The sequence below is a fragment of the Artibeus jamaicensis genome, unplaced genomic scaffold (genome assembly GCF_021234435.1).
Source record: "Artibeus jamaicensis isolate MK-2021 breed Jamaican fruit bat unplaced genomic scaffold, CSHL_Jam_final scaffold_1964, whole genome shotgun sequence".
Taxonomy (NCBI): Eukaryota; Metazoa; Chordata; class Mammalia; order Chiroptera; family Phyllostomidae; genus Artibeus; species Artibeus jamaicensis.
Genome location: NW_026522030.1, coordinates 10,700,313 through 10,717,174, shown reverse-complemented (window position 1 = coordinate 10,717,174; position 16,862 = coordinate 10,700,313). Strand labels below are relative to the sequence as shown.

Below are 16,862 nucleotides of genomic sequence, written 5' to 3'. Positions count from 1 at the left end.
GGTAGCAACTTCAACACAGTCCCCCACCTTGAACCTTTAAGAGGAAAGGGGAAAGAGCCTCAGGGTGACAGAAGCAGTTGTGAAGACCTGGGGAGCTTGTCCCCAGGGCAGGGGTGATGCCAATATCTTTGAGTCCCTGTGTTGGCAGTAACTCTAAAGAAAATGACCTGGTCATCCAGGCAGAGCAGCCCAGTCCCTTGTTCATTCTACTGTCAATCAGCTCTTTCCCACAGGCTCTCTGTCACTTTAAAAAATGCTTCTGCCACCCGTCAAGTTACTGAAGAATAGCAAAGTACTAACAGTGTGGTATTCACAGTACTAAGAAAGAAATCTAATAGTAGTTTGTGATCATGAGTAAGTTTCTTTTTATCAGATTTTCGGGAAACGTATCAGTGTGGCATTCAACCAGTTTAGCTAGTCAACAGAATTGTATCCAGTGCCTACTAGAGCCTGGACACACCTGACAAGTAGGTCACGACCCCTCCCCTCGGTGGGGGTTACAGTCTCTCTAGAGTTGTTCTCCAGAACTCTGCTCTTAACTCTCGGGTCACAGGAGGAACAATACATAAAAAGGTAACAAAGCCCCCAAGGTTATGTTTGACTCGGGAGTGGATTTTAAGCACAGCTCACTCACACTGGATTATCTTTGGGTACTATTCCAGCTCTCCTCCTTACCTGGTCTTTAAAAAAAATAGTAACAATGTGACAGGTTATTTTTGGGTTCTCCACAAAGAGATCATTTTCAATAACACTGTGCCCAGAAAAATCTGACCTTGAATTAAGCCTATTTGACTGAAGTGACTCCTTTTTTTCCTGGAAGTAATCCAATGTCAACTCAAATTATAGGACTTTCTGCAAAATTAACAATAGGGTGGTCCACCTCTGTGCAATCAAGTGAGAATAATCACGGTCAGGAACAAAGACATTAAAACGTACTTTGTTTTGGAAACAAAATGCTGCGTAACAATTTTCAAAGACTGTTTATGCATCAGGGCCTTGGAGAATACTTAATGCCAGCCCTTTATTTTACAGACCATGAAACAGGTCAAGTAACTTGTCCAAGGTCATGCACATTTCCCAGATGGTTCTAAGTAACCCTAAAGGAAGAGGGGTAAATAGCACAAAGGTTCTGCCTGCTCCGTGCAATGTACTGCCAACAATTTTACAGACATTGTCTCCCTTAATTCTAACACAGATTCTAGGCTGATGCTACAGCCATCTCAGAGGTAAGAAAAGTGAAACTGGGGGAAAGCCACTCAGCCTGATACCGAAGGGTTGTGTGCTCTCTGAGAGTAGTTTCATTAGAATTAAATAGGCTGGGGGAAAATGGGTAGGGTTTTTTAACCATAGAAAACCATACCCTTCTATGTTTGATAGGATGCTAAAAATGAAGGTTTCAATAGATGTCAGTACCAAGTAAGAGGTGAAAGGGATCACCATGTACATAACTTATAAAAGAAACATCCAAAACCCAATTTCATTCTCTTGACCCTTGGATCTACTTCAAAACTATGAATGAATCAAGAAATAGGAGATGAGGGAGAAGAGGTTTACATGGGGAGGCTGTTTGGAGAGCTGAAGGGGCAGACTGCAAGTCCCACCCCCCGGCACACCCGAGGGGACGGAGCAATGTGACTTGTAGTAAGGGGAGCGGAGGGGGCCACAGGAATGCTTCTGAAGAACACACTCGAGTATCCGTGCGACAGTCAGCTCCAATCATCTGTGCAGCCCAAAGCACCTTACAGGGCGCCAGTCACTAAGAACTCCGTCTGCCCTCCCTGAGCCACGCCTGGTGGAGATCAGCCACAGAAACCAGATCACGCAGGACGAAGGGCGTGAACCAGGGACAAGACACCACACTCCCCCCAAACCCTTGCTGGGGCTGAGAGAACGGGGAACCCGAGACAAGTCCCACAACTGAAATAATGACTAAAACGCTGGAGTCAACATTCTCATATATCGAACTGAGATTGTGTTTTACGACGTAAAGCAGAGATCGCCAAACTTTTCCTGTAAAGGCCCAAGAGTAAAGTTCAGGCTTTTCAGGTCACACGACGTCAACTACCCAACTCTGCTGTTGGTGTGAAAAAAAAAAACAAATGGTAGACAAAAGCGAACTGTTGAGCAGGACTGTGTCCGCCAACACTTTATATAGACAAACAGGCGGCCTGGCTGTAGTTTGCAGACGCTTGCCTTAAAATGACTTTCAAAGACCTAGAGTGACCAAGCAAGTCAAGGGAGGACCAAGTTTTTATTTAGGGAACCGAAAGGACGGTTTTTAAAAGTTACACTATTGAGATATGATTGATACACAACAAAATGTGCCAGAGAAGCGTGTGAAGAACTTTGACAAACATACACCTACCACCATAATCAGTGTTTACATTTCCATTACCCCCCAGAAGTTCTCCTTTATAGTAAATGCCCCCCAACAACTGACCCCAGGCAGCCACCGATCTGATTTATGTCACCTTTAGTTTTGACTTTTCTAGAGTTTCTTCCCAATAGCTATATATCTATACCTACGTCTATCTATCTATCTAGATATATAGCTAGATACAGATCCAGCAGAAGTCAGGCCTGCCTGAGTGTGGTTGGCAGGGTAATAATAAGGGTGTAATAATTTATAGTTTTAATTTGAACATTTTACCTAAAATGTCATATGGCGTGCTTGAGTGTGATATTGTTGTTAGAGTGACACGCTTATGATTTTGTAATAAAAGACTTTGTAATGTAAAAGGGGTGTCATTTGTGCCAGACCCTGTATACATGTATACACACACGTGTATATATGTGTATATATACACATACATACATATACACACATATATCACACACGCACACATACATCCGCACAGAAAGAAACAGAGACAGAGGTAGAGACAGTCACGTGCACACTTTTGTTGGCAGCTTCCTGTGTTCGGTATAACATTGTGATGTCCATATTTTTTTTTAGTTGATTTTGGAGAAAGTGTGTGGGGGTGGGGAGAGGGAGGGAGACAGGGAGGAGAGGGAGAAGGACATCAACCTACTGTTCCACCCATTTATGCATTTGCTGGTTGCTTCCTGCATGCACCCTGACCAGGGATCAAACCCACAACCTTGGCGCATGGGGCGATGCTCTAACCAACTGAACTACCCAGCCAGGGTGTGACATCCATATTGTTGCCTATATGTCAATATTGTTCCTTTTATTGCTGAATAATACCTGGTTTAGTTATACCAAAGTTCGTTTGTCAATTCCCACTGATGAAAACTTAGGTAGTTTCCAGTTTGGGGCCATTATAAACAGAGCCGCTATGAACATTCATGGACGAGCTTTGAGGGTGATGACCCTAATAAAACGGTGGCTTCAAAGGAAGACTTTAGATATCATTTTCTGCACACAGAGACATACTGGTACTGATGCACTGCGTACATACCACACACAATATGAAAATTCACCAGGAATTCAAAGAAGCTAGATTTCTAGTGCGACTTACTTCTTTCTTAAGTTCATTGAGGCTGTGACTGATTTTCAGTAGACTGAGTTCCAGTTCTTCTGCAATGCTTTTTGTCTTCTTGCTTTGCTAAAAAATTTAAAAAGTATATATGTAGGGTTATCTCATCTCTTTCATCTCGTAACTCCAATTTTACCTGAACTGTGAATTATAATAAATTTCTAATATTCTGTGCACTATCAAAAGAACAGATTTTAAAAATTCACCTGTTTGTGGTTAGAAGATAATTTTAAGTATTTAATTTTCCCATTCTAACTATAAACAGGTTAATTTCTAAACAGCTAACTTTCTTTAGTAAATTTCTCATGTCTAAACCTAAACTACTTTATCTTATGCCTGGAATCCTCATTTCCTGATTTGAACTAGGATAAGACACCTAGTTAAAAACTGACACACTCTTCCTCTTCAAGTCCTTCCATAAATGTCTCTTTCTCAGAAAGTCCTTCTCAGACAACGCCATCTAAGTCGGACCCAGTTCTCTAAGTACTCATCCTAGTACTCAGGACGCCATCACATATTTGCTCTTTGATTTCTGTTTGTTTGATGTCTGCCTCCCCACTAGGTCGTGGTAAGGTCCACGAAGCCTGGGGTCACATTTATTTGGCTCCCCACCGAATCCACAATGCCTGGCGCAGCAAACGGAAGCTCGCACGGCATATTCAGTTCTTCGAGGGAATAAATCAAAGTTAAATGTTAGTATCTTCAGGGAACCATCCTGATTCCTCTCCCTAAATAAAAATCCACCCTCCTTCAAATTCTCTCAACACACAAACTACATCTTCTTTTTGGACACTTCCAAAGCTTTTGATACTTGCCTCACCCCTTCCCGCATTTTTACACATTGCAAAATTCTTGCAGGCAAAGATTTTATTTTCCTCATCTTTAGACTTCCAGTACCTGGCGTATAAAAGGCACTCAGTAACAACTGCTGAAACAAGCGAATGGATGAACAATACGTCTGGTATGTAGATCAGAGATCTGAGTGTTTGTGGAATGTATGAAAGGTGCTCACTGCAGATGTAAGTACTGATAGAATCAGATTCCCAACACGAACAGCATTTCCTTGCAGGAACTCTTTTCACTGAATGTTGGCCTTGACATTTAACACCAAGGCAATCTATACTTCAGATCAGGTATCACACAGATAATTCAAACTAAACGCAAAATATTGTTTTTATCCCTGACACCACTCTGCTCTAGGTCAAGTTTCCCTATCACTGTAAGCATCTGCAATGCTGTGATGCTGAGCAAACATGAGAGAAATCTGTGATTCATATCTACTCTTCATTCATAAGTCAATTTTTAGAAGGTTTTTTAGAAAAGATTATATTTATTTTTATAATAAATTTTATAATAAATATTTTTTATAAGAAATAAAGAGAGGAAGGGAGGGAAAAAGAAAGGGAGAGAAACATCAGTGTGTGGTTGCCTCTCATATGCCCCCACTGGGCCCACAATCCAGGTATGTGCACTGACTGGGACTCAAACCAGCGACCTTTTGGTTCACAGGCTGGCACTCAATCCACTGAGCCACACCAGCCAGGGCCATAAGTCAATTTATTAACAAGGACATAAACTCTGTTTTGTGCAGTACACTCTCAGCCACATTCACTCTTCCTCTTCATCTTCACTGCCAAAGCTTCTGTTAAAGATCCCAGATTTGTTCTCTCCATGCTAGATGTTGAAAACCATGGTAAATACAGCTCTGACCTAGCCCAGGCCTAGGAAATAAATAAAGGTGCCAGAGACACCCCAGGCCTGTGTCTCTCAGGTTGGAGCCCCCCCTCTGCAGGAAACTGGGTGAGTGCGTCCTGTGCTGCCCCACTTCTATCAGCCTTTACCACACTTGCCCAGGTAACTGCCCAGGTGTTGAGCACATGAGCAGCCTAGTGAAGGCCCTTTAAGTCGAGGCTGCCCACCAATCCCAGACCACAAATCTGCATAAGAGTGAGAAATCCTTCGTCTGCCAGCTGCGAAGGATCCCTTGTCCTCACTGCGTCTAGACCTCAGTAAGTCCCCTACACTGCTGTGTCTGTAAACCAAGCTGTCCTCAGAGTTAAGAGCCGTGCACATGTGAATGGCTCCCGCAGCCGGCCTCAGGCCTCAGGCCCTCTAGGCAGGGCTCTCCTCCTCCGCTCTTCACTCTGAAGAAGCATTTTGGGGAGGCGTGTTCCACAGGTGAGGTTGGTGGGAGAGGAGGGCCAACAGGGTGAACTAGCGATGGTGACAGGAGCACAGAATCCAGAGTGGCCAGGACGAGAGACAGGCCTTGAAATGCTAAGTCCTGTGAGTGCTGGACGGCAAGGCTAGTGGGCCAAGCAGGAGGGAGACAAGGACTGAGACACCCTGCTCTTCCCTGGCCCACATTCATATTCCTGGTGATTGTGTTCGCTTCCACATCTCCCAAAACTTCCTGGAAGAGCTATTATGTGGAATGTACTTTGAGGAAAATAGGTTCTTACAGCCTGAATCCACACCGAAACCAGCTGCTGAAGCTCCCTCCTCGCCTGAGCCGACAGTTCCAGGATGCGCTCCCTGTGCTCGTGGCTGGTGTAGGCAGAGTCGGTGAAGTCCTCCGTCCGCTCCAAGGTGGCTTCCAACGTCGCTGAGAGATTCTCTTTGGACTGAAAATAAAGATTCTCCCGAAGAGTTTCCATATTCATCTGAGAACAAAAAGGACACACATCCATGTGAATGTTCCCACCCAACTAGAGAGGACTGTGCTTTGCAGCAGTGCCCAGGAAGACAAGAGGAACTTCCTTCCCCGTGGGTGGCCTCCAGTGATGACTAGATTCTTCACTAACCCAGCAGAACACGTTGCTTAAGAGCCACCAATAGCCACGCAGAGCCTCATTCCGACAGCTGTTAATACAACACTCCTGTAAGATCAGTGAATACTAAGGCAGGAAGAGCGTTATCATGTAGCAACCGGTAGAGAAAATGAACCAGCCTCCAGGTAAAGGATTTGCATCTGAGAAAATGCTGAGGCAGAGCCCTAGAAAATGTTACACCCACGTATGAATGTGTACTGAGCCCAGGGGAAGGGTGTGGAGGGTGCAGGCTATGGGAAGGACTGAGAAAGACACCGATTCTTCCTTAATTCAGCAAAACTCTACCAGTCACCTTACTGGTCTCCCTATATTTTGTCTGACGTGCCCGACAGCACCTCCTTGATGAAAATATCCTCTACCAGGGGGCCTATACAGTCTTTCTCAAAAGGTAAAGCTGGTGGTATTGCCACCTCCCTCTAATTGGCTCCTCACCACCTGTAAAATCAAGCCCAAACTCTACTGCGCAACACAACATCCTCTAGGGTCCTGCCTTTACATACCTCTCGAATAGTCTGTCTTACCCACCCCCCAACTTTTACTTCAGCCATCAGGTGCTGAGAGCTCCTTCACTATGTGACAGATACATGTTCACCAGTGCGAACTTCCTCTCTGTTTTCTGAGACATGCTTTGCCACCTCGACCTTAGGTAACCTCTAGCTCACGAACTGCATCATGGAAACAAGTTGGGCCAGGAGGCGATGAGAGGAGATGATCACGCCTGCTCGCACTGAAGGTGCTGAGGGAATGGCTTACAGCGTTCGAGTCCTTTCACAAAGACTATTTCAAGTTACCCCTTACACGACCCGTGAAACTATTAAGATGTATGAAAATCAAGAGGCCCCAGGGGGCCGCTTGCTGCCCCTTCTCCTCCTGGCCCATGTTGCCTCCAGAATCACTCCACCATATGTAGGCAGGATATTCCCTTAAGCTAGGAAAGAACATGGGTAAAGCGAGGTATGGAATCGACGATGAAGATCTGAGAGTTTGAGAATTTGGAGAGAATTACAACACAAGCATCAGTCATGTTGACCACATCATTTATGTTACAGTTTTTTATTTTCCCCTTAAAGAGAACATGGATGCATTTTTAAACAGTAACTTGGAAGAAGTACTTCTTTGAAGGCCATTCATTTTTAGGGGTTCAGAAGATTTGTCCACATATTCACAGAACCAAATACGGTAAAAGTGTTCCCTCTGCAGATTATGCTCTCCATGGGGGGAAAAAAGGCAAGATGCCAAAAAGAGGATCACTGGTAGTGAGACTCAGTCTATTCCCAACAGCTCTGCCCTTCAGAACAGCAGATGGTGACCGGGTCAGTCGCTAGAGCCGTCGCCGGGGCCACAGGTACAGCACTGTCCCAAGTTCATCTGGCTAGGAATGCAGTGTCAAGGGGCAAAAGGCCTGGCTCTAGCCTTATGTGTTTCCCAACTATCCTCTGGCCTTCGACAAGACATGTCCCCTCTCAACCTTTATAAAAAGATGGGATTAGAAAAATAATCTGTAAGATCCCTTTCAGCCATAAAAACACCAAGAGAACAGTCCCTTCTTGCAGCTTCTTCCCCTCAGGAAGGGATCTATGTCAGCATTATTAATAACAATACTTCTTGTGAGCACCACACAGCATGTGAGCAAACCCAGAGGTATAAGCTGGAAGGTCATGGACATTGGGATTAGAGAATCCTGCTTTTAAAGAATGTCTCCCTCACTTACTAGCTTTTCACCTTAAAAACATGAAGAGACTGACAGTGACCAGAGGGGAGGGGAGAGGGGGATAACGGTGGAAAGAAGGGGAAGGGACTAGTTAAAGAGCACATAACAATGACCCACGGACATGGGCAATAGCTCCGGAATTGACTGTGGGAGTGGGGGATGGGGGATGTGGGGTGGGTGGAAGAGGGCAAAGGGGAAAAATTAGAATTGTAATAGAATAACAATAAAAAATCTTAATAAAAAGGTGGGCATAATAATATCTACCTAAAAAGGAAGTTAGAGATGAAATATTATTTATTAAAACCAAAGTCCCTAAAAAGAACAAGGGGTTCTTTCATCCCTCTTCCTACTCAGACCTTCACACAACTAAAATTCAAAGTGGAGGATCCAAGGTAGTAGCAGAGTAGGTGAAGGTCACGCTCAGCTTCTTGCAGGACCAAACCGGAATTACAACTAAGTTATAGAGCCACCGACCTGAGAAGTCAAAGTGCAGTAAGATGAAAACAATGCCATCCTTGTCACAGCTCTGCCTCTCGGGGAGGTGGTAGCACTTCAGCACTTTAGATAACTTCTCTGGGCCCTAGTTTTCCCATCGGTTGACCAGGGGCTTGTGCTAGATGATGCCCAGGGCCCTCCCGACTCAGATGCCGCTCTTACCCAGAGAGCAGCTGCACCACCTCTCTGACTTCTAATGAGAAGTGCGGCCCTAACGTGATGGGGATTCTAGAGCCAGACTTCCTCATCTCAAATCCCGACTCTGGCGCTTCCGAGCTGGCAAGTGTACTTAGTCTCTGTTTCTCAGTCTCCTCGACAGTCTAATGGGGATACTATCAATAGCTGTGAGAATTGGATTTATAGCCCCACAGAACTCAAAACAGGGCTGGCACAGAGTGAGTTCTCAATAAATGTTAGCATGTATTATTGTTCCTTTTAAACCTTCAAATAAGTACTATTACTATTATAATCATCTCAAAATACAAATCCTACAGCACAGGGAAGAGCAGGAATTCCAGCAGAGATGATTTGCTGTCTGTCCTCCTCCATGGATGGGACAGCACTGCCCCAAAGACTAGGCTAGGGGCACACTTCTAAACGGATGGCAGGAGGCCACAGCCAACCCGGGCCAGAGTCGCTACTATACCCAAGACCAGTGTTCTCTGCACATACCACACTAAGCCAAATGTTACGGATGATTAAGTTTGTGCCTCATGGCATTTTTTTAAAAGATAAGTAATTGTGTTTGTGAAGCATCTGTTTTAAAATATGACACAAAAATAAAGATATTACCTACAGCAATGCTCCTTTAAAATAGAAAGGAAAAAACTCAAAATATGTTCTCCTCATTCTTACCTTGAATTCTTTGATTCCAGTAAAAATACTGATAGACGCGATATCAGTCTCTCCCTTGGGTTTGCAGTCAGTCACGATTTCAATGACCTTGTCTAACGCCACTTTCATCCGGTCGAATACTCCTTCTTTGTTTTTATGGGCCGACTCACAGTTGGGATGCCTGAGACACGTCTTCAAAACAATTGGAGCTTTTTACTGTAAGATCTGATCCAGATCCTAACACACAAAATCTTACAGGGAACATGTCATGCTAATAAAAATGGTTCTTTACCAAAATCGCCCGCGTCCCCGGCTCACCCAGCTGCTTCTCCTCACTAAAAGTGGAAGCAGGATGAGTAAAAAGCGATAGCAAGGTTAAGTGAAAAAGGCAGAGCGCAAAACTGTATCTTTACACTTCAATAATCAGTTACTTATAATTTGGGGGGAAAAGCCCTATGTCTTATTTGTATCATGATTAAAAATATTTTTAAATGTTGCCTTACATGTGTGAGAACAATGAAAGAATGAGGGAAGAGGCACAGATGATACATGACTGTGGCTGTAGGTCTGACTTTTACAAAGTGATGCACATGAAAAGCTACTCAAGCACCTAGAAACCAACAGGAGCTTCCGCGAGGCTCCAGTCAGATGCGTTTTTGGGCTTTGCTGATCCCAGCAGCGTAAGTATTCCGGGCGGAAAAGGCGATTCTAACAAGATGCTACAGTGAGATGTTTACTAGCTCATTCTTGAATTGTATCAATTTGCTGGCCAGCTGCTGTTTGGAATTACAAACTCTTGATTGACAACTGTGTTTAAAGTAGGATAAGGGATTAGAGATATGAATTTACAGAATCAACAAACTAAGGGCTGACTTAATACTCCACTGTTACTTAGCAGATTCTAACTTGCCTAACTTGTGCTAGAGATGCGGGTGCTGGCTCCCCAAGGAGGCTGGCAAAACCCGCAGGCAGTGACCACGTGGGACAGACCTCCATTCCCAGCACCTAACGCACCATCTTCTGCTTAGTTGCTCAAGCAAAACTGACTCATAGTTTAACTGCTGTTTGGAACCAGGGAAGAAAGTTAGCATTCTTGCTAAAAAATAACTGAGATTCAAACTAAGAGAGCCTATATTCCAATTTATCATTCTGATCTTTTAAAAAATGTAAAATATGTAAATTAGATGCACTTAATCAGGTTCTCTATTAATTTACAACGCAGTAAAACAAACAGTGTTCTTCCTTACCTTTGAAGCTGTGAGAAGCATCATTGTACACTTTTCAAGCACTGCCCTGGCTGCTGCCATTTTTGCCTTTTTCTTTTCATCTTTCAGATCCTAAAAAGGAACTAGAATCACTGAGCAGTCTAGGATCATGTGAACAACCATTTCTTTTTAATTTTTAAAGATTTTATTCACTTATTTTTAGACAGAGGGGGAGGGAGAGACAAAGAGAAGGAGAGAAACATCAACGTGCGGTTGCCTCTTGTGCCCCAACCTGGGGACCTGGTCTGTAACCCAGGCCTGTGCTCTGACTGGGAACCGAACTGGCAACCTTTTGGTTTATAGGCTGGTGGCACTTAATCCACTGAGCCACACCAGCCAGGGCCAATTTCTTGAAAAATTATTTACTCCACAATGACAATACTCAGCAATTAAGTAACATGGTTGAAAAAAAATGACAAAGTGAAAAGAAACAGAATAAAGTTTTATAAAATGTCACCTCTTCAGTCTAAATACATGCACCGGGCAGAGTGGAACGAAACGCCTGCCCTTCTGCCGGGCGGCAGAGCCAGGGACTGAGACGGAGGGGAGGCCGCCGCGGGGCTCCCGCTCTGGTCCCCGCCACACCTCAATCCTGGTGAGTGAGGTGATTATCCAGAGATAATCACCCCATGCTTTTCCTCCACGGAAGTGACTCATTTATTGAGCATCTGTGGGCTATGATTTCCTTCAAAACAGATACTTAGAAGTCAACTCTTCCAGGGACCATGTCTGATTAATCCCATGTATGTACTTCCTCCTCTCAGTAAGAGGTTTGTATATCCTAAACTTAACCAACACGCTTGCCCTGAAAGGTTCTTCAGATGTCTCAGGGACGTATAATCTCCCCCAACTATTATGAACTCTGAAGCAAGAACTGCATTTTGACTTTTTTCTTTCAGTCTTTCCTCATAGAGCCCTTGATGGCAGGTGCGCTATCACAGAAGCACTGAGTGCTGCCCATCAAATCTAGAACCAAACACTTGTCATAGCAATTCGGCTGTGGCCACGTAAATCAGAGGTCAGCATGCATTTTCAGTAAGAGGCCAGATAACAAAACTGTGGGGCTTTCTGAATGATGTGGTCTCTGTCACAGCCACTTAAGCCTATCAGTGCGGCACGAAAGCTGCCCCGGACAGCCCGTAAACGGACTGGCGTGCCTGTGTTCTGGTGACATCGTGCACGTGGACACTGACATGGGAGTCCGTCTGTTTTCATGTGGGAGTTGGCTGGGAAGCCCTTTCTTACAAGTCACAGAGACCGAAAGTTTGAGAATGATTTACCTTTTATTTGTTTTAGTAAATGTTTATAGTAGATTCGAAGTTATCCTGAGAATATCGCTCTCATTCACTTGCATCCCAATAGAGGTCTCCTTAATGGAAAAGGAACTGCCCAGGAACCAAAAGTTCGTTCGGTAAGGTCACAACATGGGGATATTATCCATCATGAGTATCTATCAAAACTAGAAGTTGAGGTCACTTCTAATTTCCACATTGTCTTTCACATACTGAACAGGACTTTTTGAAAAACCACCTGTGGGCGTAGCCAGCAGTGCACCGAGTGTGTACGCCATACATGACACTTGTAGGCCACCCACGATGGCATATACTGAATGGTGTTGGCCAGGGATGGAGAGGGCTGGCCCAGGAGACAAACAGAGGCCTCCGCGAACCCCAGATGGTCCTCGAGTTTGACAAGTGTAGGCTTTAGAATCAGGCATAACTGAGTTTAGTCTGATAGAAGCGTGACCTTGAGAAAGTTTAGGTCCGGGTGCAGTTTCCTCACGTGTGAAACAGCAATGACAGCATCCACTTTATGGGGATGTTTTGAGACTTAAATGAGGTCTCGAATTTTGAGTGCCTAACATACAGCCAATGCAAATAAATAGTGGCTTGGTTTATTACCATGCCTCTAATGCAGAATAATTACAGAAAGCTACGATAACAGAATAATATATAAAAATTACAGAGCAAACAATAACAGCACTGTTATGTGACAAAGCGCTGTTAAGAATATATATGACTTATTTATTTGTCTGAGCCCTGGTCAAAAGTCTAATGGAAAGTTTCACGAAAGAGGAAGTACTCGAGTTGGACCTTGAAGGCAAGTGTGACCTTTCCCGGTGTGTGAAATGGGAACAAACAACTTACACGTGCATAAGAGAAGTATGCATGTATTCAAAAACTTTAAAATGCAGCAAACACATACATTTTGCCTATCTCCGGTTAGGTGTGCAAACTCCACCATTTCGTTTCCAAACTGACTGAATATTTGGACAAACTCTTGAAAGCTATTTACTTTCTCCAGTCTTTCCATAGTTGCAAGAACCTGCAAAAGAGAGAATATTTTATTACTGGGAGTAGATGTGAGACTGAGATGTCAAGGCGAAGCAGGGAGAGGAAGAAAGAGAAAGTTTCTCTTCGAGGGGAAAGCGGAGGAGGGGGAGTCCGAGGAGGAGGCGGCCAGCGGGGCTCGGGGAAGCAGAGGCAGATTCAAAGGTTGGAATTCTAGGGGGTGATCTGTTTTTAGGGTGGGGAGACTTGGGCTTACTTGAAAATTAAAAAGAAAAAGTCAAAGAAATGAGTATTATACAGGAGAATATATACAAGGAAATACACAAGGGAAGAAATCATTTAGGTAGCGAATCCTGGGGAAGGTGAGAATAGGTAGGACTAAGGTAATACAATCCTCCGAGGACAGGAAAGGGGGTGAGGATCAGAGACAGTCCACAGAAGCTTTAAGGTTCAGTCGACCAGAATCGGGAAACCCGTTCTTCTCAGGGCAGTGGAAGGATGCCATCAGCAGAGTGGAAAGAAAGGTCTGGGGACTTCGAGAACAGGAAAACAGTGTGGATCAGTCAGGAGCTGCCTGTGTTAAATAAATTGCCAAGAAGCTTTGGGCACCCAGGGGTGAACTGAGAGCAGAACCTGCAGCAGAGGCAACAGAAAATGTCATGCGTATTCTTCAAATTAGAAATAAAGTAAATAGAAGCGAAACATCGTTTCAAATGCCTTTCTCTGAAATAACACTACTGGATTAGTTTTAGTCAGATGCAGATAGGTAAAGAAAACACAGATATCCTGTGTTTACTTATTTCTAATGAGGATATGATGGATGCCTGGCACGTTAATCTGTCCGGGCAGCTCAGGAAGTGCAGGCCACTAGCGCAGATAAGACAACTAACTGCCCCACCTCCGCTGAGCAGAGCCTCCGTCTTTCAAAGACAGCGGTGTTATTTTTACTGCTCCAGCACTGCCAGGTCCATTCACCTCTTCAATGTCTTTTTCTCTTGAAACGCACATTTCTGACTCACTCCACACTCATCAGGAAGCTCCGTCCCCAAACCCTACGGGGGCTGCCCCTTTCCTGGCCGACCGCTCTCCTCCTCGCCTAGTGAGTTCTCCAGGGAAAGGAACTGTACACACACCCTGGCTTCCCAGATGGTCGAGGAAGCGCATTATCTGAGACACTGGAAGCATTTAAATCTATTCCCTGAGTTTTGTAATTATTCAGTAATATTTAGGGACTTTGCGTAGAGAAATTCTGTAGTGTGTGGATAAATGTGGTTTCCGGAGACAATGTTTTCTTAAGCTTATCAACTGTTACTCCCTGACTTAGACAAAAAGGTGCTGAGGAATTCAGTACTTTCATCACTTGGGTTTCTACTACATGCATGGTCGTGGTGTTCAGCTTTTCTTTCCAAATTTGTGTCCATGAAAGGCTTTCACCAATAAGTCTCAGAGAGTAGATAATAGTTTTCTAAGAAAAAGTTTAGGCCCGGCACACCTGTCATTTAGGAATTAACGGGTACAGAAGAAACAGCACTTTCAAGTGCCAACAATTAGTTATAATTAAACAATTATTACAGAACTAAATTGTTAACTAAACAATTAAAATAGACAAGCATTGCCAAATTACCTGCAATTAACCTAAAAAAAATTTTTTTGTGAGCAACCCTGAAAGATCCAGTATAAAAACACCGGAAGGGGAAGTACCTTATTTCTCGATGTTATTATCTGCTTAATGACCACTCGGTCTGCCAGCAACAACACTTTTGTCACTGAAGACAGAAGTAATCTTGCAGCCTTTATAACTCCTGTTTTGTCGGTAAAAATTGTGATCTGGCCACCAGACTCTGGGTGATTCAAATTGCCCACATCTGTAAGTGCTGCAATGGTTTCTCCTAAAAAAAAAAAGTCAAGGGGGAGATGTCAGACTTGGGGGGTAAGGCACACTGAAATGAAAATCCGGACTTCTCTCTAATCTCAAAGGTCATATACGATGGGCAGAAACTTGGCTTCGTGGCTGTCACTTTTAATTTATGAGTAACTAGCTCGTGTTGGACCTTAACGCAAAACCCAAATGGGCAAAATACAAATATTTATTGAGCTCCCATATACAAAAGATGAAACTTGACTAGTAGCCAAGTAAAAAGTGAAAACACACAGCAAGAGTTTAACGCTGGGAAAGAAAAGTAAAAAATAATAATTACAATGACAACTAATATTTATTGAGCACTTTCTATGGGCCAAATGTATATATGCATCATATCAAAACACTTCTGTAAACACTCATATTATCCCTATTACACAGATGAGAAAACTGAGTTTTAAAAAGTGTCCTGGCTTGCCCAGTACCACACGGCTAGCAAGTGGCGGAGCCGGGACTAAAATCCAGGCAGTCTGACTCCGAAGACCTAGTTCTTTATTGCTACTTTACACCCTTTTCCTCAAATGAACACTAAAGGTCCAGGTGGGCAACGATAACCATGGACTGAGTGGGCTGAGTGATTTAAGTCTGAAATGTGTACATCTGAAGAGAAGACAGGGGGCACCCTTTTCATTCATTCTCTTCCCTGAGTGTCTGTAAGAGGCAGCTCTCGAGATGGGAAAGGACACTTCAGATGAGAAGAGACAAGATGTGGAGACTCGTGTATGGAGCTGCCTAGGCTCACAGTTAGGCTTATGGTATTTCCGGAGACCCGAGCACAGCCCACTCGGGTCAAGGCACCACGTCTCCTTCCTCACCCTGCGCCCGAGCACAGTGACACACGACAAAGCCCATAAGGTGAGTAGGACTCCGGCTGCCCTTCATTAAAAGACTACACTCTTGTTTTAATTAAGGGTTGCTATCATAGAACTAGTAATATGAACATTGTTTCTACATTTTCTGTTGAATTGTCCACTGTATTAGACAATATCTTTTGTATAAGTGCCCACACAATAATTTAGTGGCAGGGAAAGAAAAAGTCGCTCTCCTCTTGACAAGCTGGTTTGTTTCCTTTCAACAGTGAAAATTACATAACCCTTTCTTTCCCACATTTCGTCTTGCCTTTCAGAAAGTACAAACATAAAATTTCATGCTTAATTAGAATAACAGTTGGCTGAAGTTTCTAGTTTATTGTCATCTCCTATTCTAATAGGTTTATTGAAGAACATAAATCTTTTTTGTAAGCTATTTCAAATCTTTTTAGATGTGTGCTAAAATATAAATTATAAATAAAATAAGGGTCACCCCTGCCCTCCACATAAACTCTATTCTCTACCCTGTGAATGGCTAGGAATCCAAGAGTCAAACCAGAATCCTCCCTTTCCTTTCATCAATAACCAAGTTCTAGCTGTTTAACCGCCTTGGTGAGTATTTGTGGACTCTTCCTGCTCTGTATATCACTAAGACACTGCTTTGCGTGTAAAAGCTTCCATATTAATGACCCAGCCTTCGGTCTCAATCGTCTCTCGGTCAGTTCTCTTTTGTTCATTTCCTCCATGCCTGCCACCAGAAAGATTTCTGACACAACGCTCTATGTCTTCCACCGGGCTCAAAAGTCCTCAAACTGTCACCTACAGAATAATACCCGAAGTCATTCATGTAACATATAGAACCATGTATGATCCGGCTGGCCTCTCCGTACTGCTTGGCCTTATCTCACCCACGCCCTTGCCCCCACGACTCCCCCAAAGCACCTGCTCCTCCCTCAGGGTTGCCCATGGCAGTAAATAGCACCGTCATTTGCCCAGCTGTTCACACTCCAAACCTTGACTCTTCTTTCCATCACATCCCACAGCTAAACATTGGCGTCACCTTGGCAATGTAACCAAATGCAACCTCTTTTCACCCCCTCAAATGCTATCACCCAGTCTGAGTCACCATGATGTCACCTGAGCCACTGCCACAGCCTCTTCACTGATCTCGCTGATTTCACCCTCAGACCTCTGTACAGGAGCCACCA

At 43.9% G+C, this 16,862-nt stretch overlaps 1 protein-coding gene across 1 annotated transcript in view; it reads right to left on the bottom strand.

The window, feature by feature from the left end:
- Positions 1–16,862, bottom strand: part of CTNNAL1 (catenin alpha like 1) — a 49,606-nt gene that overhangs the window by 19,301 nt on the left and 13,443 nt on the right. Inside the window, exons 3-8 of the mRNA XM_037152642.2 lie at positions 14,629–14,816; positions 12,842–12,961; positions 10,619–10,708; positions 9,393–9,563; positions 5,963–6,163; positions 3,483–3,569 (exon numbers count right to left, since the gene is read on the bottom strand). Coding sequence (XP_037008537.2) covers positions 3,483–3,569; positions 5,963–6,163; positions 9,393–9,563; positions 10,619–10,708; positions 12,842–12,961; positions 14,629–14,816 — 857 coding nt within the window. The remainder of the gene's footprint in view (positions 1–3,482; positions 3,570–5,962; positions 6,164–9,392; positions 9,564–10,618; positions 10,709–12,841; positions 12,962–14,628; positions 14,817–16,862) is intronic.